Genomic DNA, 25,413 nt, shown 5'->3' with positions numbered 1-25,413 from the left:
ATGCTCAAATAATTTTCTTCTGCTATTCCAGTTTCATTCTCCCCCCCCCCCCCATAAACTTCTGGCAACCACTGAACTTTTTACTGTCTCCATAGTTTCTCCCTTTCCAGAATGTCACATAGTTGGAATCATCCAGTATGTAGCCTTTTCAGATAGATAACTTTCACTTGGCAGTGTGCACTTTAGTCTCCTCCATGTCTTTTCATGGCTTAATAGATCATTTCTTTGAGCATTGAATAATGTTCCATTATCCGGTTGTAGCACAATTCATTTATGTATTAAAGGGCATCTTGGTTCTTACAAGTTTGGGTCATTATGAATAAAGGTGCTATAAACATCTGTGTGCAGGTTTTTTTGTGGACATATTTTCAGCCCCTTTGGGTAAATACCAAGGAATGATTGCTAGATTGTAATTTTGAAGAAAAAAAAAATTCTTCTAGAGCCAGGTACAGTGGTATGTGCCCATATTCCTGGCTACTTAGAAGGCTGAGGCTGGAGGATCATGAGCCTGGGCAACTTAGAGACTGTGTCAAGAGGCAGGGTGAAGGGGAAGGAAAGGAGAGGAAAGGAACCATCTTCCAGAGTAGCTATACTGTTTTGCATTTCCACCAGCAGTAAATGAGAGTTCTTGTTGCTCCACATCTTCCCCAGCAGTGTTCTGAATTTTGGCCCTCTTAGTGGGTTTTTAGTGAAATCTTTGTGTAATTTACATTGTAGTGTGGCACAGAGTGGTTCATCCTATACGCATTTCCCATCTGTGTATCTTCTTTAGTGAGGTGTCTTTAGGTCTTTTGCCTTTTTTTTTTTTTTTGGTACTGGGGATTGAACCCAGGGGTGCTTAACCCACTGAGCCATATCCCCAGTGCCCTCCCACTACTTTTTCTATTTTATTTAGGGACAGGGTCTTGCTGAGTTGCTCAGGCTCAGTGGGCTCAGGCTCAGGCCTTGCTAAATTGCTGAGGATAGCTTTGAACTCGAGATCCTTCTGTCTCAGCCTCCTGAGCCACTGGGATTACAAGCATGTGCCATCTCTTTTAATCAGGTTGTTTAGTTACTGTGGGTTTTTTTTTTTTTTTAATATTTGTTTTTTAGTTGTAGTTGGACATAATACCCTCATTTTATTTATTTTTATGTGGTGCTGAGGATCAAACCCAGGGCCCCCGCATGTGCTAGGTGAGTGCTCCAACACTATTTTTTAAAAAATATTATTCCATTTAATAAGTTCCTAGAATATATGGTTTCATAGAAGCCAAAAATAGAATAGAGGTTACCAGGGATTAGAAGTAAAGAATTATGAGTTACTTTTTTATGTAATTTTTTTTATTTATATATATCAGCAGAATGCATTACTATACTTATTATAGAGAGAAAGCACAATTTTTCTTTTCTCTGGTTGTATACAAAGTATATTTACACCAATTCGTGTCTTCATACATGTACTTTGGATAGTAGTGACCATCACATTCCACCATCATTAATAACCCCATGTCCCATCCCTTCCCCTCCAACCCCTTTGCCCTATCTAGAGTTCGTCTATTCCTCCCATGCTCCCGCTCCCTATCCCACTGTGAATCGGCTTCCTTATATCAAAGAAAACATTCAGCATTTGTTTTTTTGGGGGGGGGATTGGCTAACTTCACTTAGTATTATCTTCTCTAACTCCATCCATTTACCTGTAAATGCCATGATTTTATTCTCTTTTACAACCTCAGTTCTTTGTGCGGTATTCCCCTGAGCACAGTACTAGGGATTGAGCCCAGGGGCACTCTACCACTGAGCTATATCCCCAGTCCGTTTTATTTTATTGTGAGTCAAGATCTCCCAAAGTTGCTTAGGCTGGCCTCAAAATTGTGATCCTCCTGCCTCAGCCTCCAAAGTTGGTAGGACTATAGTAGTGGGCCACCATGCCCAGTTTTCTGTTTTATTTTTGAGACACAGTCTTGCAAAGTTGGTGAAACTTGGGATTTTCCTGTCTCAGTCTCCTGAGTTGCTGGGATTATAGGCTGTGCTAACATGCCTGTTTTCTTTGTACATTTTAGATAATAATTTTGTATCAAATATCTGTTTTGCAGATAGTTTCTCTCAATTTGTGTCTTTTCATTCTCTTGACAGTGTCTTTCACAAAGCAACATTTTTTTCTTAAAAATTTTTATTTTTCAATAATTTCAGATTTATAGGAAAGTTGCAGAGATATTAGAATTTCCTAATGTTAACATTTTACATGACCATGGTACATGAAACAAAACTATGAAATTTTGTATTGGTACATTACTATTAACTAAATTATAATTTCATTCAGATTTCACGTTTTTCCACTAATTTTTTTTTTTTTTTTTTTTTTTTTGATGTATCCAGGGTGTCACGTTGTATTTAGTCATCCTATTTTCCTAGTCTTCTCTAGTCGATGACATTTTGGGTCTTCCTCTGACAGTGCGATTAATGGTTTCAGAGGTCAGTCCATGGTCAGCCAACTCCACACTCAGGACCTGAGGTGAAGCAGAGCGTCATGGTGGAAGGGGTGGCAGAGGAAAATTGCTCACCTCATGAAGTGCAGGAAACACTAAGAGCTTAGCCCAAAATTTTTTATTTTAATAATGCTCTCTCTCTCTCTCTCTCTCTTTTTTTTTTTTGCCATATTATAGATTGAATCCAGGGCCCTTGCATGATGCTAAGCAAGCACTCTGCTGCTACACTGAACTATGCTGTTCTTTCTTTAAAAAAAAAAATCACACCTTTGAGCTGGGGCTGGGGCTCAGTGGTAGAGCGCTCGTCTAGCACATGCGAAGCCCTGGGTTCGATCCTCAGCACCACATAAAAAATAATAAAATAAAATAAAGGTATTGTTTCCAAATACTTCCAAAAAAATAAACATTAAAAAAAAAATCACACCTTTAGTGTCATATCTAAAAGACTGTCACCAGGGGCTGGGATTGTGGCTCAGGGGTAGAGCACTTGCCTAGCATGTGTGAGGCACTGGGTTTGATCCCCAGCACCACATAAAAATAAAAACAAAAGAAAAGTATTGTGTCCATCCACAACTAAATAGAATAAATTAAAAAATAAAATAAAAATAAAAGGCCATCACCAAACCCAAGGTCACCTAGATTTTCTCCTGTGTTATCCGACCTTCTTGGAATTTTATAGCTTCACGTTTTACATTTAGGCCTGTTATCCATTTAGTTTTAATTTTTTTGAAGGTTTGAAGATGTGTGTATGTAGATTTTTTTTTTTTTTAATGTGGATGCCATGGTTCCAACTTCACTTGTCAAAAGGACTTTTTTTTTTGGTCCCTTATATTGCTCTTGCTCCTTTGTCAAAGATCAGTTGACTCTGGCTGTGTATTTGGGTCTGTTTCTGGGCTTTCTGTTCCATTATTTCTTGTGTCTTTGAACAAACCACACTGTCTTGCTTACTGTAGCTTTACAGTAAGTCTTGAAGTCAGGTAACATCAGTCTTTGACTTTATTCTTCTTCATTGAGTTACCTAAGTGTTTACCTCCCTATAAACTTGAGAATCAACTTGTCAGTATTTATAAAACAACTTGATGGGATTAAACTGGGATTGCATTGAATTTACAGATCAAGTTGGGATGAACTGGTGTCTTGCATTGAATTTACAGATCAAGTTGGGATGAACTGGCGTCTTCTGATGTCGTGTCTTCTTTCCATTCACATGGAGTATTGCCATTTATTCAGTTTTTCTTGGATACCTTTCATCAGCATTTTCTTCATACAGATATCTGGTTCATAATTTTTTGTCAGATTAAATGTACTTATTTCTTTTGGGGTGCTAATATTAAGTGATACTGCTTTTAATTTCAAGTTCCACTTGTTCATTTCTGGAATAAAAGAAAACAGTTGACTTCTGTTTTATTAACATGACAATTATGTCACCTTTAAACAAAAATAGTTTCATTTCTTCCTTTTCCATGTGTATACCCTTTATTTCTTTTTTCTGTCTTATTGCATTACCTAAGACTTGCAGTGTGAAGTTGAAAAGCAGTGGTGAGACTTTGGAAAGGAGTGGTGAGAGAGAACATCCTTGCCTTGTCCCTATTCCTAGTGAGAAACCTAATTTCTCTCCATTAAGTATGATATTAGCATAGGGATTTTTTTGGTTTTGTTTTGTAGATTGTCTTTCTTCTAGTTTGCTGAGGGTTTTAAATCATGGATTAATTAATTTTAATTAATGATTAAAATGGTTACTAATTAATTAAAATTATTTAAAATTAATTAAATTAATTAATTTAATCATTTTCTGCATCTATTGATATGTGAATTTTCATATTTAGCCTCTTGATATGATGGATTGTTTTATTTCACTTTTGAATGTTGAACCAGCCTTGCGTACCTGGGATGAATCCCACTCAGCCATAGCTGTGATTTTCCTTATACATTGTTGGATTTGATTTGCAAAATAATATTGGTCGTTAGTTTTCTTGTGAAGTCTTTGTCTCGTTTTGGTATTAGTATAATGCTGGCCTCATTGAGTGACCAGAGAGTATTACTTCTGCTTCTGTATTCTAGAGGCAATTGTAGAGACTTGATGTAAGTTCTTCCTTAAATTTTCGGTAGAATTTATCAGTGAACCCATCTGGCACCTTCTGTTTGGAAAGATTATTAATTATAAACTCAATTTCTGTAATAGATACAGACCTTTTCAGATTATATTTCTTCTGATATGAGTTTTGGCAGATTGTGTCTTTCATGAAATTGGTCGTTTCATCTAGGTTATCAAATTTGTGAGCACAGACTTGTTCTTAATATTTCTTTATTTTCCATTTGCTGTCCATGGGATCTGTAGTGGTATCCCATCTTTTATTTCTGATACTAGCAATTTGTGTCTTTTCTTTTTCCTTAATTAGCATGGCTAGCAGCTTATCAATTATGTCTATTCTCTAAAGAACCACAGCTTATCTTAGTTGATATTTTGTTTCAATTTAATTGATTACTGCTCTAGCTTTCATTATTTTTCTTCTGCTTGCTTTGGGTTTATTTTGCTCTCTTTTTTTTTTTCCCCCTAGTTTCCTAAAGTAGAAGTTTTTTAGTTTTGTTTGGTGAGTGGTACTGGGAGTTGAATCCAATTGCACTGGGCCATTGAGCAATATCCCCAGCCCTTTTTATTTTATTTTTTAATTTTGAGACAGGGTCTTACTAAGTAGCTCAAGCTGGCCTGCATTGCAATTCTCCAGGCTGGAATGTAGCTCAGTGGTAAAGTGCTTGCCTTACTTATGTGAAGCCCTGGGTTCGATCCCCAGTTCCAAAAAAGAAAAGACATAAAATAAACCCTTTCAATCCTCCTGCCTCAGCCTCCAAAGTAACTAAAATTATAGGCATGTGCCACTAGACCCTTAGATTATTTGTTTTAGATCTTTCTTCTTTTCTAACATATGTATTTAATACTATAACTTTCCCTCTAAGCACTGCTTTTGCTGATTCTCACGATTTGATAAGTTGTATTTTTATTTTCATTTAATTCAAAATTTTTCTTGATTTCTGCTTTGCTGTGTTATTTAGAAGTAGACTGCTTAATTTCCTAATGTTTTTGGATTTTCCAACTGTTATTTTTAATTTTAATTCCATTGTGGTCTGAGAGCATTCACTGTGTGCTTTCTGTTCTTTTAAATTTGATTAAATTTAATCCCCAACTTGCCAGGATTACAGGCACACACCACCATGCCTGGCGCCGTGTATCTTTTGATCGTCTATCATCGGGTGCATGCACATAAGGCATTATTATGTCTTTTTGGAGAATTGGCTCCTTTGTTGTTATATGATGCCTCTCTCTATTCCTCATAACTTTCTTTGCCCTGGAGTTTCCTGTGTCTGAATTAATATAGCTATTCTTGCTTTCTTTTGACTAGTATTAGCATGGTATATATTTCTCCATCCCTTTCCTTTTGATGTATATGTATTTTTATAATTAAATTGAGTTTCTTGGGGCTGGGGATGTGGCTCAAGCGGTAGCGCGCTCGCCTGGCAGGCGTGCAGCCCGGGTTCGATCCTCAGCACCACATACAAACAAAGATGTTGTGTCCGCCGAAAACTAAAAAATAAATAACTCTCTCTCTCTCTCTCTCTCTCTCTCTCTCTCTCTCTCTCTCTCTTTAAAAAAAAAATGAAAATGAGTTTCTTATAAACAGAATATAGGTGGGTCTTGGTTTTTAATCCACCCTGACAGTCTTTTTTTTTTTTTTTAAGTTATATGTATTTTTTTAGTTGTTGGTGGACCTTTATTTTATTTATTTATTTACATGCAGTGGTGAGAATTGAATCCATTGCCTCACACATGTTAAGCAAGTGCTCAACCACTGAGCCACAACCCCAGCCCCTGGCATTCTCTCTCTCTTTTTTTTCCCAAAATATTTTTAGTTGTAGATGGACACCATACCTTTATTTTTTTATTTACTTATTTTTATGTGGTGCTGAGGATCGAACCCAGTGCCCAGTGCCTCACGCATGCTAGGCAAGAGCTCTACCACTGAGCCACAACCCCAGCCCCCTGACATTCTCTTTTAATTGATGAATTTAATCCATGGTTGCTTAGGTAATTATTAATATAGCTGAATTAGTATCTGCTATGTTTGATGCTGTTTTCTAGTCACCGTCCATGTTCTTTGTTCTTTATTTTGTCTTCTCTGTCTGCCTTTTGTGTCTGTTTGTTGGTTGGTTCGTCATAGGAGAATCCAGGGCCTCTCGTAGTCTAGGCAGGCCCTCTGCCATGGAGCTGCATCCCAGCCATTATTATTTTTTATTTTGAGACAGAGTCTCACTGACACCAAGCCTGCAGTCCTCCTGTCTTGGTCTCCTGAGTAACTGGGATTATGGGCCTTTTGTGGTTTTAATTGAACATTTTATATGATAGAATTTCTTTCTTTCTTACTCTCCTACTTCTATTTTAGTGGGGTTCTGGAAAGAGGAGATAATATGCATTGTCAGTCTACCATCATATTTTTTAAAGTTTTAGAATTACATATCCTCTTTTCTTTTGATTCTGAAGTAATGATAGAAGTATTTTTGTTTCTCTAAGGTAGTGACATAAGATACTATAGTATCTTATGTCACTACCTTAGAGACATACCTTATAGTGACATAAGATACTCATCCCCTGATTGCAAATAGGTCTTGTTTTTATAAATTCAGTCATTTCTATGTAGGATTTATCTTGAACACTTGTGGCTTTTAAAAAAGAATCACTCTTGGGGAAGTGGCTCAATGGTCAATTGCCCTGGAGTTCAATCCCCAGTACCCAAAACATAAAAAAGATTTTTTTTTATTAAAAATAAATAAATAAATAAAATAAAAAAGAATCACTCTTTAGTCAAATAACTGATATCTTAAACTTACTAAGGGAGCCTAATTTAAAGGTACCTTGCTGTTAGAACATTTTTAGTGCAAGTAACTATCCCTAAATTGCCTTTCAACCATTTTAAAAACTGGAATAAAAGAAAATATGATGTCCTTTATGCACATTAGCTGTTATCACACATAATTGAATACTACCCATTGATGAGTAGTTAATTCAGTGGCTAAGTGTAGAGATTAGAATCTATCCTGTTAGTGAATATACTACTGTATTTGAACTAGTTTTTGTTGGAACCCTGAATAGAGGTTGAATTACTGGGATAAGAGCCAATTGCCTTCTGCTAAACGAATTGAGTCCAGAAGAGTCTTCCAAAACAGTTGTATTTGCTTTCCACATCCAGCTCCACATTCCAGGAAAGAATGTTTAGTCATTAGGAAACACCTCCACAGCCTGCTTTCCATTGACTCTAATAAAGCTCACAGTGGCTTCAGCAAATACCACACACAGCCCTTGCCTCTAGCAAGTCCACAATTATTAAACTGCAAGAAGCCGCTGGATTTAGATGTGTCTGACAATCTGGCTGAGGTGCCACTTAGCAGCTTCTTCTTAATTCATCAAATTTACAAATGCAAGTAGTCTGGAAGTAAATTTAAGAACTAGATTGTTTCTCCTCTTGAAGAGACTTCACATGGATCAGTATTAAAAAACTGTGTCCAGGTTAAATCACAGTAAATGTAAGTTGTTGACAGTTAATTAACAGATATATCAGGTAAGTCGTAACCAAAAGAAAACTTGGATAGTAATTGTAATATTAGAGAAAATAGAATTTAAGTCAAAAACATTTGAAGAAATTAGAGGGACATAAAAGAAATCTGGGCGCAGTGGCACACACCTATGATCCCAGTGGCACAGGATCTCAAGTTCAAAGCCAGCATCAGCAACTCAGTGAGACCCTGTCTCTAAATAAAATACAAAATAGGACTGGGTATGTGGCTCAGTGGTTAAGTGCTGCTGAGTTTAATCCCCAGTACCAAAAAAAAAAAAAAAAGAGTACCAGTGGTTGAATAACATCATTTACAAGACTGAGGAAGTTAGGTGTGTCAAGAGCTATTGTACCAAACGAAGAAGAATATGTAAGTTTTTAAGCACAAATGGAAGGGTTATAAAAACTAATCCTATGTAAAGTAATGAAGTACTAAAAATTCCATTGCATCCCCCTGAGTGCTGTCTTACATAACTAATTCCAGCTGCATAGAAAACTAGGCAGGAAGATGTCAGGTTCGAGGCCAGCCTGGGCAATTTAGCAAGATCCTGTCTCAAAAAAGTGAAAAAAGGGATTGGAGTGTAGCTCATGCTAGAATGCTCCTGGATTTAATCTCCAGTACTGGGAAGAAATAAAATCTAGAGCATCAACATTATATGCTGTATATACTCTGATACAGTGCAATAAAAATTAGAAATCAACGAGAAAGCCAACCTAATAGAGAAACATGTTTGGAAAGAAAAAGATACTCTAAATAATCCATGAGGGAAAGCACAATTCATAATAGAAATTAGCAGATGTAACTGAACAGCTACAAAAGCTTTCAGACACAGTTGCTTTCATAACTTCTGGGATGCAGCTCAGTTGGTTCTTTGTACCTTAGATATTATATTAGAAAGTAAAATATACATTAAGTATATCAAGCAGTCAATTCAAGAAGCCTGAAAAAAACAGGAGTAAGCCCAAAGAGGATAAAAGGATGGAAACAGGGAGAAAAGGAACAGAAATCGTAGGAAAAATAGAAATGAATCAACAAAGCCAAAAGTAACAGAATTATTTGTTTAATAAAATAGATGAACCTGTGAGGACTAATACAAAAAGAAAGCCAGACACAGTGGTACGCACCTGTAATCCCAGCAACTTGAGAGGCTAAAGCAGGAGAATCACAAGTTGAAAGCTAGCCTCATCAGCTTAGCGAGGCCTTGAGCAACTTAGTTAAGACCCTGTCTCAAAATTTTTTAAAAAGGGGTGGGAAGCTCTGAAGATGTAGCTCAGTGGTAAAGCACCCCTGGGTTTAATCCCTAACACCAAAAAAAAAAAAAGAAGAATGTGTGCTATTAGTACATAAATTAACAACTAGGTTAGGAAAGAAGAATAATGTCCTATGGCTCTATTCTGAAATCTCTAGGTCCTTGGCTACTGGAGAATAAATATAATTGAGTCATAGTATAAAACTCTCTCAAAGGCTGGGTGTAGTGGCGTACACCTATAGTCCCAGCAGCTTGGGAGGCTGAGGAAGAAGGATCACAAGTTCCTGTTTCTAAATAAAATACAAAATAGGGCTGGAAATGCAGCTCAATTGTTGAGTGTCTCTGAGTTCAATCCTTAGTACCCCCCCCCCAAAAAAAAAAAAAACTCAAAAGTATTATAAAAAAAATTGGAAGACTAACTTCATACCGTGGAATAGGGATGTTTTTAAAATAAGATCCTAAACTCACAAAACTAAAAGTAAAATCAATTGTGTCTAATAAAATACGTTCAACAAGTACATCTAAAATAAGGCTAAACCGGATATGGTGGCACAGGCCTATAATCCCAGCAACTTGAGAGGTTGAGGCAGAAGGATTGCAAGGTCAAGGCCAGCCTTGGCAACTTAGTTGAGACCAGTGTCTCAAAATTAAAAGGAGTGGGGATATAGCTCATTGGTAAAACACCCCTGGGTTCAATCCCCAATACCACAACATTTTTTTTAAAAGGCCAAAGACAAGTGCCAGTACCAGAGTGACAGAAAATAGTTACCACAGAATGTGTATCAAGACAGGACAGATTACTTCTGAAGATCAAGGAATCCAGCTCTCAGGGCTTGGTATGTAGCTGAGTAGTGGAGTGTGAAAAGAATATGACTGTAAAATTACCATTAGGGAACATCTGAATGTTCGCTGAACGTTTTTTTAATATGTTTTTAGTTATTGATGGACCTTTATTTAATTAATTTATTTATTTGTATGTGGTGCTGAGAATTGAACCCAGGGCCTCACCCGTGCCAGGCAAACACTCTACCACTGAGCTACAACCTCAGCCCCTGTTTGTTAAACATTAAGGTGCACAATTTCAATTAAAAAGCAATGTAATAATTGGAATGGTGGCATATGCCTGTAACCCCAGTAACTTGGGAGGCTGAGGCAGGAGGATCACAACTTCAAGGCCAGCTGCAGCAACTTAGCAAGGCCCCTATCTCAAAATAAAATTAAAAGGGTTGGAAATGTGTGGAAATGTGGCTCAGTGGTAGTATGCCTAGGTTCAATCCCAGTACCAGAAGGGAGTAGAAAAAATGATGGCAGCTCATACACTACATGTGTATTTTGATGAGTGTTTCAGTTTGCTATATAACAAAACATTTCAAAATTCAGTGGCTTATAATGTAAGTATTTACTAATTCTTAGGTGCCCATGGATCAGCTCCTGGTGTTAGCTGGACTATTCAGATGTCTGCAGCCAGCCCTGGGTCAAGTAAGCAACTCTGCTGACTGTACTGGCTGTACTCTCTGTTTGGAGGCTGGCTGGCTGTAGGCTGCTCAGCTGAGACACCGTGGCCTTTCACGCTTTAAGAGGCTATCTCAAGCCTATTCACATGCCAGTGGCAGAATTCCGGTGCAGGTATCACGGAAAGTGCAAAGCCTCTCGAGGCCCAGGCTTGGAACTGGTACATCATTCTCATTTTGTTGGCCAAAGCAAGTCATGATTAGACTAGATCAGGGGTGAGTAAGTAGATTCTATCTCTTGATACAAAGAGCTGCAAAATCTCCTTTCAAAGGACACAGATGTGAGAAGAGGTGGAGAATGGTGGCTGGTTTTGTAGTTGATATACTGCAGAGAGCAACTGAGTATCTGGGAAAATTGGGAATTCTTATCCCTGTGTCTCAGAAATATGAATTTTAATGTAGGTTTTATAGAAATTCACACATGATAAGGAAATCTATAAGAGGTTTATTTAAAGCATATTAATGATAGAACTAAAAAAATGGATTAATAAACATGGTAATTTCATAAAACATAGTTGTTTAGCAGTTAAAGTGAATTAACTAGAACTACATGTATCATATACCATATAGTGTTAATAGTGGATACATAGCTAAGTAGTAAAAGTATAAAAACACACAGGAGTTTATTTTTGGTACTGAGGATTGAACCTAGGGGTGGTATAAAACTCTGTCAAAGGCTGGGTGTAGTGGTGCACACCTATAGTCCCAGCAGCTTGGGAGGAAGTTGCTGAGATTGTTTTTGTTACCTAGATCTAAAATTCTAGAATCCATATAGTTTGAGGTTTGGGAAAGCACTTCCTCCATTTGATCAAATAATGACGAATAGAATATATTATTTTGAATTTTCACTGTCAGCTTTTAAATACAGATCCCTTCTCTGGATTATGGGGTTTTAACATAAAGATTGAAATTTAACTGCTTTCATATGATTTCAGATAAACAGGACCATACCAGCAGAGTAACTGGACCAAACTTATACATACCCTAAATCAAATCTTATCCCCAAATGCCTGAGCCAAATATCTGTCAGCCGTGACCCTGACACCTATCTTGACCTGCATGTAGGAATCATGTGAGAGATAAAAATAACCCACTCTCAGGTTGCACATGGCAGCTTTTGAAAAAGAACAGGAGATAAAAGTTGGACTCAGGGTCCAGAATCGTGAAAAAGTAAAATGATTCAAGTGAGCCCTGTCTAGGAGGACCCTGCACACAAGGGGTCTTGCTCCTGATGAGCACCATAGCTACACTGACTCCCACATGCTGGGAGGGGACCCAGAGGTTCAGGCATGCTAGACACAAGCCCTTCCTCTGAACCACACTCCTACTCTGAAACCTTCTTTCATACACATGCACACACACACACACACACACACAATACAAATTTTATTTCTGGATGGACACAATGCCTTTATTTTATTCATTTCCATATGATGCTGGGGATCGAACCCAGTGCCTCACACATGCTAGACAAGCGCTCTATCACTGAACCACAACCTGGACCCTGAAATCTTCTTTCCTAAAGGGGACCTCTCCTTTAGGAAACTGCCAAATCCCCCAGTATGAAAACCGGTAAATGTAGGAATATTTCTCTGCTTTTTATTGTAGACTGAGTGGTAGGATCACTTTAAATAGATTTCTGCTAAGTAAATCCCTTAAGTATGAGTCTAAAAGTCTGAAAGACTAAAGGACAAAGAAAACTGTCATAAGGAAGGCTAGGAGTGTAGCCTCGTGGTAGAGCACTTGCCTGGCATGTGCGAGGCCCTGGGTTCAATTCAGAGCCCCACCCTATAAAAAACCTATTATTAGTTTCTACAAGTTGAAAGTAAAGGGTAAACAAATGCCACTGAAATTTTCATATACAGATGGCAACATTATTTGATTTACAGTAGATTTTACAAAAATATACTTATTTCATACTTCTGAAAGGTGCTTTTATATTTCACCCAAATGCTTCTGACACAATGAATCATTGGTGTTGAATGCATAAATTACTATTAAAAGTTTTGAATATATTGAGTTGTCATAATAATAACTTGATTGTGCCCTTAAAATTTGGACGTTGTTTCCTTTTCTAATTTTTTTACTTCTTCATAAAAAAAAAAAAAATTAGGTGGGCAGCAGCTGCTACAGCGAACATATTCCACTTTCCAGAAGGGAGAGGGGAAGGTGGCCTCTATAAACCCATCTTTCCTCACCGGCCCCTATCCCCTCCCCCCGCCCCTGCTGTGGCAGCAGCTCTCTGCCCAGGCCCTGGACACCTGGGGCCAGAGCACAGGTGGCTTGAATCCAGAGGTGATGAGAAGGGCTTTCTAGTCCAGTGCCTGCCAGCTGTGCCGCCTCTTTCAGGCAGCCTCACTGACTAATTCCTGAGGTAAAGCTAGTTTTATCTGGCTTTGAAGAACAATTATTTCTAAAAATGTAAGACAAGCAATTAAAGTAAAAGAAAGGTAGATGTTTTTATTCAGGTAGATTAAAACCCACCAGGGTGCATGGATATAAGGAACAGATATAAAATAGTGAGAAAGCAGGCATGTTGGCAAGAGAGGAACAAAATTAGCAGAAATTAATGTCAAAATGTAAGTCATCCAGTTTAGGCCTTTCAATCCATTTTTATTGTTTTGTTATTAAATATCTCTTAAGAATTTTAGAGTATTTAAAATTTTGTTCATTCTGTGCAAACTTATTGAGTATTGTGTTTAGAAGGTATTTTTGTGCCAGGCACAGTGGTGCACAGTTGTAATCCCAGCAGCTCAGGAGGCTGAGGCAGGAGGATCACAAGATCAAGGCCAGCCTTAGCAACTTAGCGAGACACCACGCAACTTAGTGAAACCCTGTCTCCAAAAGGACTGGGATGTGAGACTCGGTAATGAAGCGCCCCTGGGTTCACTCTTCGGTACCGCCCCCCCCAAAAAAAGAAAAAGTATTTTTGTCTTAATTTTTAATTTATTACCCAAAAAAAGTGGCAGTAGAAATGGAAAACAAGTTATAGCATTACCCAGGTGCTTCCAGAGGCTCTTGGCCTTTCCCTCTCGTCCCTTCTGCTCCCAGAAAATAGAGATAAATATAAAAGCTAAAAAAACATTGCCAGGGCTGGGGATACGGCTCAAGTAGTAGCGCACTGGCCTAGCATGTGTGAGGCACTGGGTTCGATCCTCAGCACCACCTAAAAATGAAATAAAGATATTATGTCCACCTAAAGCTAAAAAATAAATATTAAAAAAAAAGACATTGCCAAAAAGACAATAGTCTTATCCAAAAGGAAGGTGAACACTTATGAATCACAAACAGAATTTCAGAACAGCAAAGAAAAGACAAAGCCTGTCTGGCCTTGGGTGGCACGTGGTTGAACACGTGGAGTAAGCAGAGTCCAAGTGCCCCTCCTGAAATGGGATGTGGGATGAAAGGACACCAGGAGCTGAGACGTTCAGAAAGACCTGGGCCTAGGCAGAGAGAGAACACAGGTGCCCTGCCCAGCAAAGGACAGAGCCATACCACCTTCTGACCCCTGACTCTCCCTGCAGTGCCCCATATCACCTAGATGACCGTGCCATGATCTGGCCCTGGAGAGTGTGGGGAAAGCAGCCTCAGCTAGTGCAGGAGGAATTAATCAGAGATGAAGGATTTTGTAGCATGACTTGTGACTTAAATTTATATTCAAGACATTCAACGAGTAAATGAAGGAATAACTTACGTTTTAAAAGAATAAACACTTACCTAGCACAGGGGCACACTCCTGCAATCCCAGCAACTCAGAGCCTGAGGCAGGAGGATCACAAGTTCAAGGCCAACCTCAGTAACTTAGTGACACCTTATCTCAGTAAAATAAAAAGTGCTGGGCTGGGGTTGTGACTCAGTGGCAGAGCACTTGCTTAGCACATGTGGGCACTGGGTTTGATCCTTAGCACCACAGAAAAATAAAATAAAGGTATTGTATTCATCTACAACTAAAAAAATATTTTTAAATAAAATTAAAAGTACTATGGATGTAGCTCAGTGTTAGAGTGCCTCTGGGCTCAATCCCCAATACTGCAAGATATAAACACTTGCCTAGGATGCTCTAGGTTCAATTTCCTAGCACCTCAAGAGAGAGAGTATATGTGTGTAACTTCATGGAAACAAAAGTATACATGATGGAAATAGGTTGGAATGAAAACAGTTGAACAGAAAATTAGTGAATTAGAACAGACTGAAAAATTCATCTGTTCTGGGGACATGTTTTTTTATCTATCTCAAAAATACTCATGAAAAATTCACCTGTCACCAGGCACAGTGGTATACACCTGTAATCCCAGCTGAGGCTGAGACAAGAGGATTGCAAGTTCAAGGCCTGCCTCAGCAACTTAATGAGATCCTGTTTCAGAATAAAAAATAAAAAGGACTTCGGTTCTTTTTTTTTTTTTTAGCTGTAGATAGACACAATACCTTTATTTTACTTTTCTGTGGTGCTGAAGGTTGAACCCAGTGTTTCATATATGCTAGGCGAGTGCTCTACCACTGAGCCACAACCCCAGCACAGGACTGGGGTTCTAATTCAGTGGTAAATTGTCCTGAACTAGGTTCAGTCCCCATTACCCCAAAAACAAAAAAAAAATCTACATGCAGTGCATCAGAAAGAAACAAATCTAGCCTAGGAGGGAGATAGGAGAATCACAAGTTCAAGACCAGCCTTAGCAACTTGGCTAGACCCTATATCAAAGTGAAGTTAAAAGGCATAGGGATGATGGGCTGGGGCTGGGGCTCAGCGGTAGAGTGCTCGCCTAGCACATGTGAGACACTGGATTCGATCCTCAGCACCACATAAGAATAAATACAAAGGTATTTTAAAAAATCCTAAATTTTAAAAAAGGCATGGGGATGAGGGAGAGAGAGTGAATGAGGAAGAAAGACATAAATCTAAAATTTGAAAGGGCTGGTGGAAGATGGAAATTATATTTTAGGAAGGTATAATCTCTGAGGTTGTCCCTCTTCCTGTCACTCTTGGTCACATCACTCAGTACATGTCTGGCCCAATACCCTGCACTAGGATTACCATGTTTATGTGTCTGTTGGCTTGGGCTTTGCTGAGGTCCTGGGGGTTCCTGCATTATCTTCTGGCATATTGTATATAGAGAGCCACAAACAAGCCAGCCGAGCGAGGGTCTTGCTCTCGAGGGTCGTGCCCGGCCTGTTCTCTGCGCACCTCTGGCACAACACTGCTCTGGCTTAGCTCAGGCATTCAGTGTATGTGTGTTACATAAAGAATAAGTAGCGAATACCTCACTGTATTTTTATATAGTTTCATTGACTTGGTTAATCATCTTACTTGTTTGGCCAGCATTTAGTGGGGAGAGAGACCAGGAGAGATGAGAGGAACAGGAACTCCTCTTCTCCAGAATGTACCCTGGTGTGACCAGTCTAGATGTAACATGTAGGAAACCTTGGGGTAGCCTACTCAGCCCTGGAGTCTCTGCCAGCGTGTCCTTTTGGTTTTTATTAGACTGCTCAAAAAGACTCAGTGAGACCAGCAACGTAAAAATGTCTGTGTTAATTTTTCTTTTTCCTTTTTCAGGCTGGAGTAAAAGGGACATTGGGAAGATTAGTTGGAATTTTTGAGGTAAGTCTCTTGACCTCTTTGGTACAAATGGTATATTAATAACCACATATTCCTAATCTGGGAAAGAGCTATGCTTTCCTGAATTTTCAAACAAAGCACAGCAGAGAATAGCATCCTTTCTTTCTTTTTTGATACTGGGGATTGAACTCAAGGGCACTCAACCACTGAGCCACATCCCCAGCCCTATTTTGTATTTCTTTTAGAGACAGGGTCTCACTGAGTTGCTTAGCACCTTGCTTTTGCTGAGGCTGGCTTTGAACTTGTGATTCTCTTGTCTCAGCTTCCTGAGCTGCTGGGATTACAGGCGTGCGCCACGGAACCAGGCACCATTCTTTCTTTTTAAATCCTTTAATGTCTTCATCCAAAAAGCTAAAATAATTTTAGGCATTATTTATCCCATACCTACCTTTCTTCCTCTTCTCCTAAGGTGGGAGGGAGGAGAGATAAGTGTAGAGAAAACAAGAAAAATAGGAGTTAGGTGTCTGTAATACAGGAGGAAAACACAAGAAAATTGGCTGTGGTATGTGAAAGAAGGTGAAGGACCTGAGATGTCATGGGAATAGAGAGGAACAGAGTTCATAGGAAAAGGGGAGGCTTGCCATACTCAGCCAATCTGATGGGGCCACCAAAGCTGAGACCTCTTTGGCGTTCCTGCCATCCATAGTCTCTTTTCTGGCGTTGTATTTAGTTACATTTACATGGTTTTTGTTTGTTTGTTTGGGGGTTTTTTTGTACTGGGTATTGAACCTGGGGCACTTAACCACTGAGCCACATCCCCAGCCCTCTTCCTTTTTTATTTTGAGGGTCTACCTCGAAGTCTTGCTAAATTGCTGAGGCAGGCCTCAGACTTGCTCAGCATCCCGAGTAGCTGGGATTACAGGGGTGTACCACGCCTGGCTCATGGTCCTTTTTCTTGAGAGGTCTCAACATTCCTTTGAAGTTGCAGTTAAGGGAAGAGAGGGAAAAGTGAGTGTAAAGTCTTAACATAGACCAAAACTCAGGTATAACTTGTTTTAAATAGGCCATGATTGTAGGATGGGAAAAAGTGAAAGGAATCTTTATGTCTAAGTTCTCTGGACGTGTGCATAAGAGTGTGTTTCCGCGATCTCGCTCTCCAAGGAAAAACTCTCCCTCTACCCTTCTCTTTTGTCTGTCAGAACCAGGAGAGGAAGCACAGGACGTATGTCTATGTGCTGGTTGTCACAGAAGTGCTGGAAGACTGGGAAGACTCAGTTAACATTGGTAAGTCCTGACTGCCTTGGAAGAGCTCCCCATAACTGACACTTGCCCTTAGGGCATTACTCAGAACCAAAAAAGAGCCTGTTGAAGAAAATAAATGGTAGAAGGGTGATTTTTTTTCTTTTTCTTTTCTTTTTTTAATGAGACACAGTCTTGCTAAGTTGCTGAGAATCTTCACAGAATTGCTGAAGCTTACCTGAACTTGAGATGCTCTGGCCTCAGCCTCTCTACTTGCTGGGATTATAGGTGTGCACCACCATGCCTGGCATAAAAGAGTGTGTTTAATAAAATAAGCACATATATTTTGAACTTGAGAAAGTTATTATTTTGCATTGTCTAAAAGCAAGCTGAAAAAAAAAACAGAATTTTAAAATAAAATTAAAATGTGCTAAAATCAGGTATAGGGTCAACAAGTAGAAACATGGCCCATACATATTAGAGGTATTTCTTAAATCAAATTGTATCCTCCCCAAAAGGGTTATGCATCTGTATCTCCTGAGCAGATACTGACTGAGGCCTGCTGCTGGCCATGGGGACCAGAAGTGAGAGCAGGACCTTCTTGTTTCTCATGGTGCTCACTTATGCTGAGGATACAGTTCCGTGGTAGAGTGATTACACAGCAAGCTAAAGGCCCGGGTTGGATTCCCAGTGTTAGGGGGAAAAAAGTTTGTATTGTTGGAAAAGACTGTTGGGTGGTGTACAACTGTCCCCAAAGAGTCACTCCATAGATGCAAAGTAGTGAGGACAGTGTTTAGCTTTATTCATACTACCCAGCTTCCTTGTAGGGAGCCATTTTCTTTGATTTGCTCCCAGCTATTTTATTACTTTTATTTATAAGAGAAAAACAATAAAAGATTTAAAAACATCAATTTGAAAAAAAGAGCTGGGCACAGTGGCACATACCTATAACCCCAGCTACTTGGGAGACTGAGATATCATTTAAAAAATATGACATTTAATGGCTGCATGACATCACATTTAACTAATTCTCTATTATTGACCATCAACAGTCTGTAATTTAGTTATCATAAATAATGCTATGATTAGAAAAAGATCTTTAGAGCTGGGAGTGGTGGTGCACACCTGTGAACCCAGTGGCCCAGGAGGCTGAGGATGTGGCTCAGTGGTTAAGTGCCCCTGGGTTCAATCCCCAGTAGCAAGAAAATAAATAAAAAGGAAAAAGAGTGGCTCAAGCGGTAGCGCGCTCGCCTGGCATGCATGCGGCCCGGGTTCAATCCTCAGCACCACATACAAACAAAGATGTTGTGTCCGCCGAAAACTAAAAAATAAATATTTAAAAAAAAAAAAAGGAAAAAGATCTTTAGCCTTGTTTTTTTCTATTTTAACCTTCCAGGGAAAGACCCATAGCCTAAGGACTACCTCAGTAAAGCATCCACACTTTGAAGGGTTCATGGTGTGTATTGAAACTGCTCTCCAGAAAGGCTGTTCCAACCCTCAGTGTCACTCATAGGGGTCGGTTGCAGTGTCTGTCTCAGCACACACTGCTGCCTGTTCTTCATCTTTCTCAATTACTTAGGTGAAGCCCTGCATCTCACTTCAGATTTTATTTCAGCCTCCTATTTTAATGTGGCTGTAGTTAGTGTGTTTGTGTGTGTGTGTGTGTGCCGCGCACATGCGTTCACACCCTGCTCTGCTCTTCACCAACACTATTCCATAAGCACCTTCCTGTGGTCTGCTGCTAGGATTCACAGCCAGGGGAACACCTGTGTAACATTCCATCAGATAAATGCACCTTCATTTGTCTGCATTGAGATGTACATTTAAGACACAGTCTTTCTCTAGTAACATGAAGAAGATCATCCAAAGGAAAGAGTACAAACTTACTCCTCATATTTTGGACCAGCCCTCACATTAGGACCAGTTCTCATAAGTGGGTGTAAAAGGCTTTTTTTGGACATTAATAGAGCAAGAGCACCTTAAAAATTAGTATCACAAGTGTGCAACTGCTGCCTGACAGAGTGCTGAGGACGGGGCCGCAGCGCACTCACCTCTGTCTCGTCCTCAGGCCCCAGCACTGGAGTCCAGGAGTTAGTTTTCAGCAGTCCACACTGAACCTTTTGACATGAGTTTCTTGCACTGTTAAGAGATACAAAGCCATTAAGAACTGAAGGGCTACAGACTGCCCAGACTAACGGTGAGGGGGCATGGGGACAAGGCATGTCGACAGTAGAGGGAAGGATTTGGGCAGGTGAATTTTATCCATCTGCCAGTTTATAGCAGAAACTAATATTACACTTTTCCAGAATATACTTTCCGTTAGAGGTAAAAGATTCAACCATTAACCACCTCAGTTGATAGTTTAAAAGTCATACACAGAACAGTATCTTGCCTAGTATGCATGAGGCCCTGGGCTCAGTCCCCAGCACCACAAAAGAAAAAAATTTAAGAAAGACTGTGAAGATAATAATGCTTGTGTTGAGTTGGGTTCTGCTGTTTGTCGTTTTGTTTTGTTTTTAGTGCTATGGATTGGACCCAGAGCCTCGAACCCTCCAGGCAGGTGCTCTGTCACAGAGCTACATCCAGACCCCTTCCCTTTTTTTGAAACAGTCTCACTAAATTTCTCAGGCTGCTCTCAAACTTGCAGTCCCCCTCAGCCTCCCAACCACAGCCCCCCCAACCTCAGCCCCCTGAGCAGCTGGGATTAGAGGCATGCTCCCCCATGCCTGGCTTCTTTTATATTTCCCATTAAGTAGATATACCACTTAAGTCTTTGATTAAATAACTGATTATAGGCCAGCAATCCTAGTATTCTGCCGGCTGATACTCATGTTAATTTTTCAGAAGGTAGAAATACTACTGGACCTTTCACCCAAGCTAGGGGGAGTCCCAGGGCCTAGAGAAGCACACTGGAGGTCATGTGGCATGGTCACTCTTAGTCTCAGGTTTAATTATGTACCTGTTTTCTGCAGTAAGCATTTGTATACTATTTGGAGCATATAAAATATGCTTCCTTTTCTTTTGTAAGAAAAGAAAATAAAGGCTGGGCACCGTAGCGCATGCCTGTAATCCCAGCAACTCGGGAGGCTGAGGCAGAAGGATCGCAAGTTCAAAGCCAGCCTCAGCAATTTAGCAAGGCACTAGGGCAATACGTCAGCAAGACCCTGTCTCTAAATAAAATACAAACAAGGGCTGAGGATGTGGCTCAGTGGTTAAGCGACCCTGGGTCCAATCCTGGTACAAAAAAAAAAAAAAAAAGAAAAGAAAAGAGGGGGAAAATTTATAAAATACACATTTCAAAAGTGTTGAGAAGCATTGCTTTAATGTTTTCTTCTTCATTTTCTCAGAAGTTCTAGGTTCATAAGCCTCCTGGTTGCTTCCCTCTTGTACTTATTTCTCTCCACAGGAAGGAAGAGGGAATGGTTTAAAATAGAAGAAGCCATAAAAGTGCTGCAGTATCACAAACCCGTGCAGGCGTCGTACTTTGAGACGTTGAGGCAAGGCTACTCCACCAACAACGGCACCCCGGTCGTGGCCACCACGTACTCGGTTTCTGCTCAGAGCTCCATGTCAGGCATCAGATGACTGAAGACTTCCTGTAAGAGATGGAAAGTGGAAACTAGACTGAAGCGCAGACCTCCCCCTCCCCCGGCTCTTCTCACCTCTCCTCACAGGCCTCCTCTTTCAATGTGGCATGATGGGCAGCAGAGCAGGGGTGCTGGTGACGTTGCTGTTTGGTGTTAAGTGATGGGGCTTTTCCTTCTTTTTATTGAGGGGGTGGGGGCTGGGTGTGTGATCGTAAGTACCTTTGTGCATGACCTGTCCCTCCCCTCCACACCCGGCACTCTCTGAAGGGGGGCAAAGAGCTTTCTCCACTTGGGGTTCTGAAGTGTTCCTGTCTCATCCCAGCCCTGGCCAGACATTTTCTTTGATTTTTAATTTTTTTATTAAAATATACCAATGTGAGATGAAACTTTTCAAGAATTTGTCCTATAATGTGCTGTTCAGTCCAGTAGGTCGGTCACTTTCACTGCAGGCTGCATTTATCTACACATTATATACTGGACATATAATATGTAAATAAATGACTTTTAGAAAGAATTTAACCATTGAATTTTTCAAGGTTTTGGGGTTTTGATTTAGGGATGTTTCTGGTGTGGAGACCCTAATAGTTAATTGACATTTTATTTTTGATTCTAGGGGCTAGGTACATTTCCCTGCCCTCTCTCCATTCCCCAGTTGGAACTGTCATTCCCTAGGTGCAGGAGGAATTCAGCCACCTTCATAGCGCTCCCAGGACTCACGGTCTTCTCTTCAAGCTGTGTCTCCATGCTAAGGAAGAAACCTTTTTTTTTAATTACCAATCCAGGAGCAAATGGCCTCAGCCTAGACCCAGAGAAACAATGGTAGCAATTGCATTCTGGCCTACATGTCAACAGTAGGTTTTGAACTGGATTCTTGGGATTACGATCTTGAAAACTGGAGCATCAAGCCCTGCTTCTGCCCTGCCAGCTGGGGATCTTTCCGCGGTGCTACGTCCTGCCCACAACAGCCTCTCTTCTCGCTGTGTACGCCTCACACCGCGCTGAATGGGCATCATCCTGGGCTCTTGGAGCAGCCACAACTGAACTTTGCAAGTGCGGCCCTGCTCAGTCCTGTCTCCACACATGGTAACCTTGTTGAGGTCCTGAAAGGTACCCAGAGGAAAGTATGTGTACTTGTCCTGTGATGTGGTGGAGCCTCTGGCTACAGCAGGAGCACCCTGCTCCCTGCCAGGATGTGAAAGGTCCATCTGCTGCAAGAGCAGCACTAGGCCATGCGTCAGCCCCAGCCTGGCCGTGTGATGCGTTGGCTTGCTGCGGGTGGTCTTGGTGTGTGGATACAGGTTCTTGCTGGCTTCCTTTGCCAGTTGTATTATTTTGTTGGGAAGTGAGAGGGTCTCATGAAGGGTCTTGAGAATCAGGGATGGGAGTGGGGTGGGTTGGGATTAGTCCCTGGCTTAGGACAGGAGATGGTAGCCAACATGTGAAATTAAAATTGTAGATCTGTTTATTTAAAAATTCTAATAATTCATCAAACTCCTTAAAGCTTTTGCTCTTCCCTGCCACTCAAAGAAATGTGTCCCTCTGGTAGGCCTGTGTCATTTAGCCTTCAGCATTTCTGTGGACATTAGTTTTGCATTCTTTTTCCCAGGCTTGACCCACAGAGACAGAAAGTAGTGCTGGCAGTTTTCCTGGGGTGCCATCTTACCTCTGGGGAAAGAATTGTATGCCAGACAGGGTCCCAGTGGACAGACACAGCACCTTGAAATTTAAGTCCAAAAGCCCACTTGCTGTTCACAGGTCCTGCCCAAAAGTAAACACTGATTCTTATTGCCTGACTCAGAGCATTCTAAAGTTCTATCCAAATAAGTAAAAGAGGAAGATAAAATAGATTTAACTAAGCACTAAGTAGAATCAAAAAGACACATTCTTGCAGAAAAATTCTACCTTTTTGATACAGATTGAAAGTGCTTTACAGGAAAATAGATCTCCTGAAAAAGGAACCTCATTGGTAATAATAGTTTGCATTTTTCAATGATCTGAAAATGTTTCAGCAGGGCTGGTGTAAAGAGATACCACCCTGAAAAGTTCTGTTTTGATTGTTGTCTCTGGATCAAGAAGGTGCACTGTGCAAACAAGTACTTTTCAGTGACATGAATGGGTCCTATAATGCAGTCAGCTGGAGAGGGAGAGTGCTGAGGCTTTCGTGACTGACAAAGGGAGGCCTTGTCCACTCCACAATTGTTGAAGTGGTGCTATTTCCTGCTGCACTGGATTCTGACAGCAAGGCTGGTGTTTTCCCCTCCCTGGCACCATGAACACTGGCTGTTTTTACTGATAAATATTTGGAGTTCTTTTCTGATAGGTTGGTTAGAGCCATGGTCGCAACATCCTTTATCTCTCCAAAAAAAGCAAAAAGAAACAAAAGGAGGTTCAAAAACTGTCCTACACACAGAATATTTTGTTGGCATTGATTTGCTGTTATTTCTACCAGTGCTAGGCTCATGCAGGCTTGATGGAAACAGGTTCTGAATATTTATGGCCAGTACAGAGTCTCTGGCTCATAGTAAATCACACGGAGAGGCGGACTGCTGCTGGAGCGACCATCAGGGCCACCACGCTCGATAAAAAACACAGCAATGGAATTTATTATTATTATTATTATTTCTTTACTTCATAAATTGTAGCCATTGGGAAACACCAGTGAGGTCATGTGATCTTTGTGAACCAGGACTAAATTCTGTGTGTGAGTATGTGTGTGTGGGGGGGGTGCTTTTGGGAGTCAACCACGTGAGGTTCTCTGTAGAAGCAGCGCAGCCCGCACACAGCAGCCTGGCCTGTGATCCCACCACTCCAGAGGCAGAGACAGGAGGATTTCAAGTTTGAGGCAAGCCTAGGCAACTTAGGGAGCTCCTGTATCCAAAAAAAATAACAATAAAATAAAAAGGGCCGGGGATATAGCTCAGTGCTAGAGCGCTCGCCCAGCACGCTCACACCCAGGCCTCCATCCCCAGCACAATAAAGAAATGCAGCCGTAAAACAGCAAATATGACAGGATAGAACAGTTAGTGGGTTGATGGGTTTGGTTTTCACACGTGTCCACCACCCGTCTGCTCTGGTGGAGAGGCCTCCCTCACTGCTGAGCCTGGGCTGGACCATCTAACGGGATCAAAGGGTGAGGGAGTCTCACTCCCTCTGAGGCCACAGAAGGCCCAGGGAGCTTTGCCCTCTGCATTGCCTGTCCAGCCCCATGGAACAGGGGGCACCGAGGCCTTGCTTCCTGTGGCCTCTGGGGAGCAGAGTAGGTCACTCACTACCCTCTGGGGGTGTTGTGCAGCAGTTTTGTAAATGTGTTGCTACATGACAAGTTCTTCAGGGCAAAAATTCTGTTTTGATGTTAGGAGTCGGCCCATGTAAAGTCCCTAAGGCTTTTACTTAAAAGAAAAAAAAGTTCTGGGCAAAACCACTCCTCCCCTCTTTCCTTCCCCTTTTTCTTCTCCACAGACAGTGCTTGTTGGAGGCCCCTCCTAAGCCTCCCTAACAGAAATGTACTCAGTCTTTCGATCTGGGTATGCGTTTTGCCAGCTGAACTTCGCATATTTCTCATTTCCATCCAATGCAGTACGGCCATCTTCGGTGGAGTCTCCTCTTCATCAACTTTTAAAATAGTTTAGTCTGAGCCACATTTATGCTTCTCCTTCAGAAGAAAGGTTTAATAACCACATGCGATTTTTGCCAAAACTATATGATTTTAATATTTCTGAAGCATATTTCTAAGCCCCTCTGTTTTGATTTGAATCAAATGAAATTGATTCAGAATTGGGAGAAATATCTGGAGAAGTCTCTTCTCCACAGTGATATGACATTTGGCTGTAAGAGAAATGGGAGTTGGCTGTCACTGTTAGTAGAGCTCCGGCCTGTCCCACCTGCATTTCAGAAGGGCGGTCAGCTTTTGCAGCTATGGGGGAGGGGAAATTGCTTCATGGTGACTGAGCAATACAAAGTGGCTTTTCTAGTACTTTAAAGAGAGAGAGAGAGAATGAATTTTAATATTTATTTTTTAGTTTTCGGCGGACACAACATCTTTGTTTGTGGTGCTGAGGATCGAACCCGGGCCGCGCGAATGCCAGGCAAGCGCGCTACCGCTTGAGCCACATCCCCAGCCCTCTAGTACTTACTTTTAAGGACTGGAAGAGGTCAGACATGAGGCTTTGCAGTTCAGACTGCCCCACTGAGGTGGCATCAATTT

General features: G+C 40.7%; 1 protein-coding gene across 1 annotated transcript in view; it reads left to right on the top strand.

The window, feature by feature from the left end:
• Nudt3 (nudix hydrolase 3) overlaps positions 1 to 21,723 on the top strand; it is a 45,199-nt gene extending 23,476 nt beyond the window's left edge. The window contains exons 2-4 of the mRNA XM_015487335.2: positions 16,381 to 16,425; positions 17,583 to 17,667; positions 21,029 to 21,723. Of these exons, the coding sequence (XP_015342821.2) occupies positions 16,381 to 16,425; positions 17,583 to 17,667; positions 21,029 to 21,207 (309 nt within the window). The 3' untranslated portion in view covers positions 21,208 to 21,723. The remainder of the gene's footprint in view (positions 1 to 16,380; positions 16,426 to 17,582; positions 17,668 to 21,028) is intronic.
• The last annotated feature ends 3,690 nt before the right edge of the window (positions 21,724 to 25,413 follow it).

The sequence above is a fragment of the Marmota marmota genome, unplaced genomic scaffold (genome assembly GCF_001458135.2).
Source record: "Marmota marmota marmota unplaced genomic scaffold, marMar, whole genome shotgun sequence".
NCBI lineage: Eukaryota > Metazoa > Chordata > Mammalia > Rodentia > Sciuridae > Marmota > Marmota marmota.
This window is presented reverse-complemented; position numbering and strand designations above follow the sequence as displayed.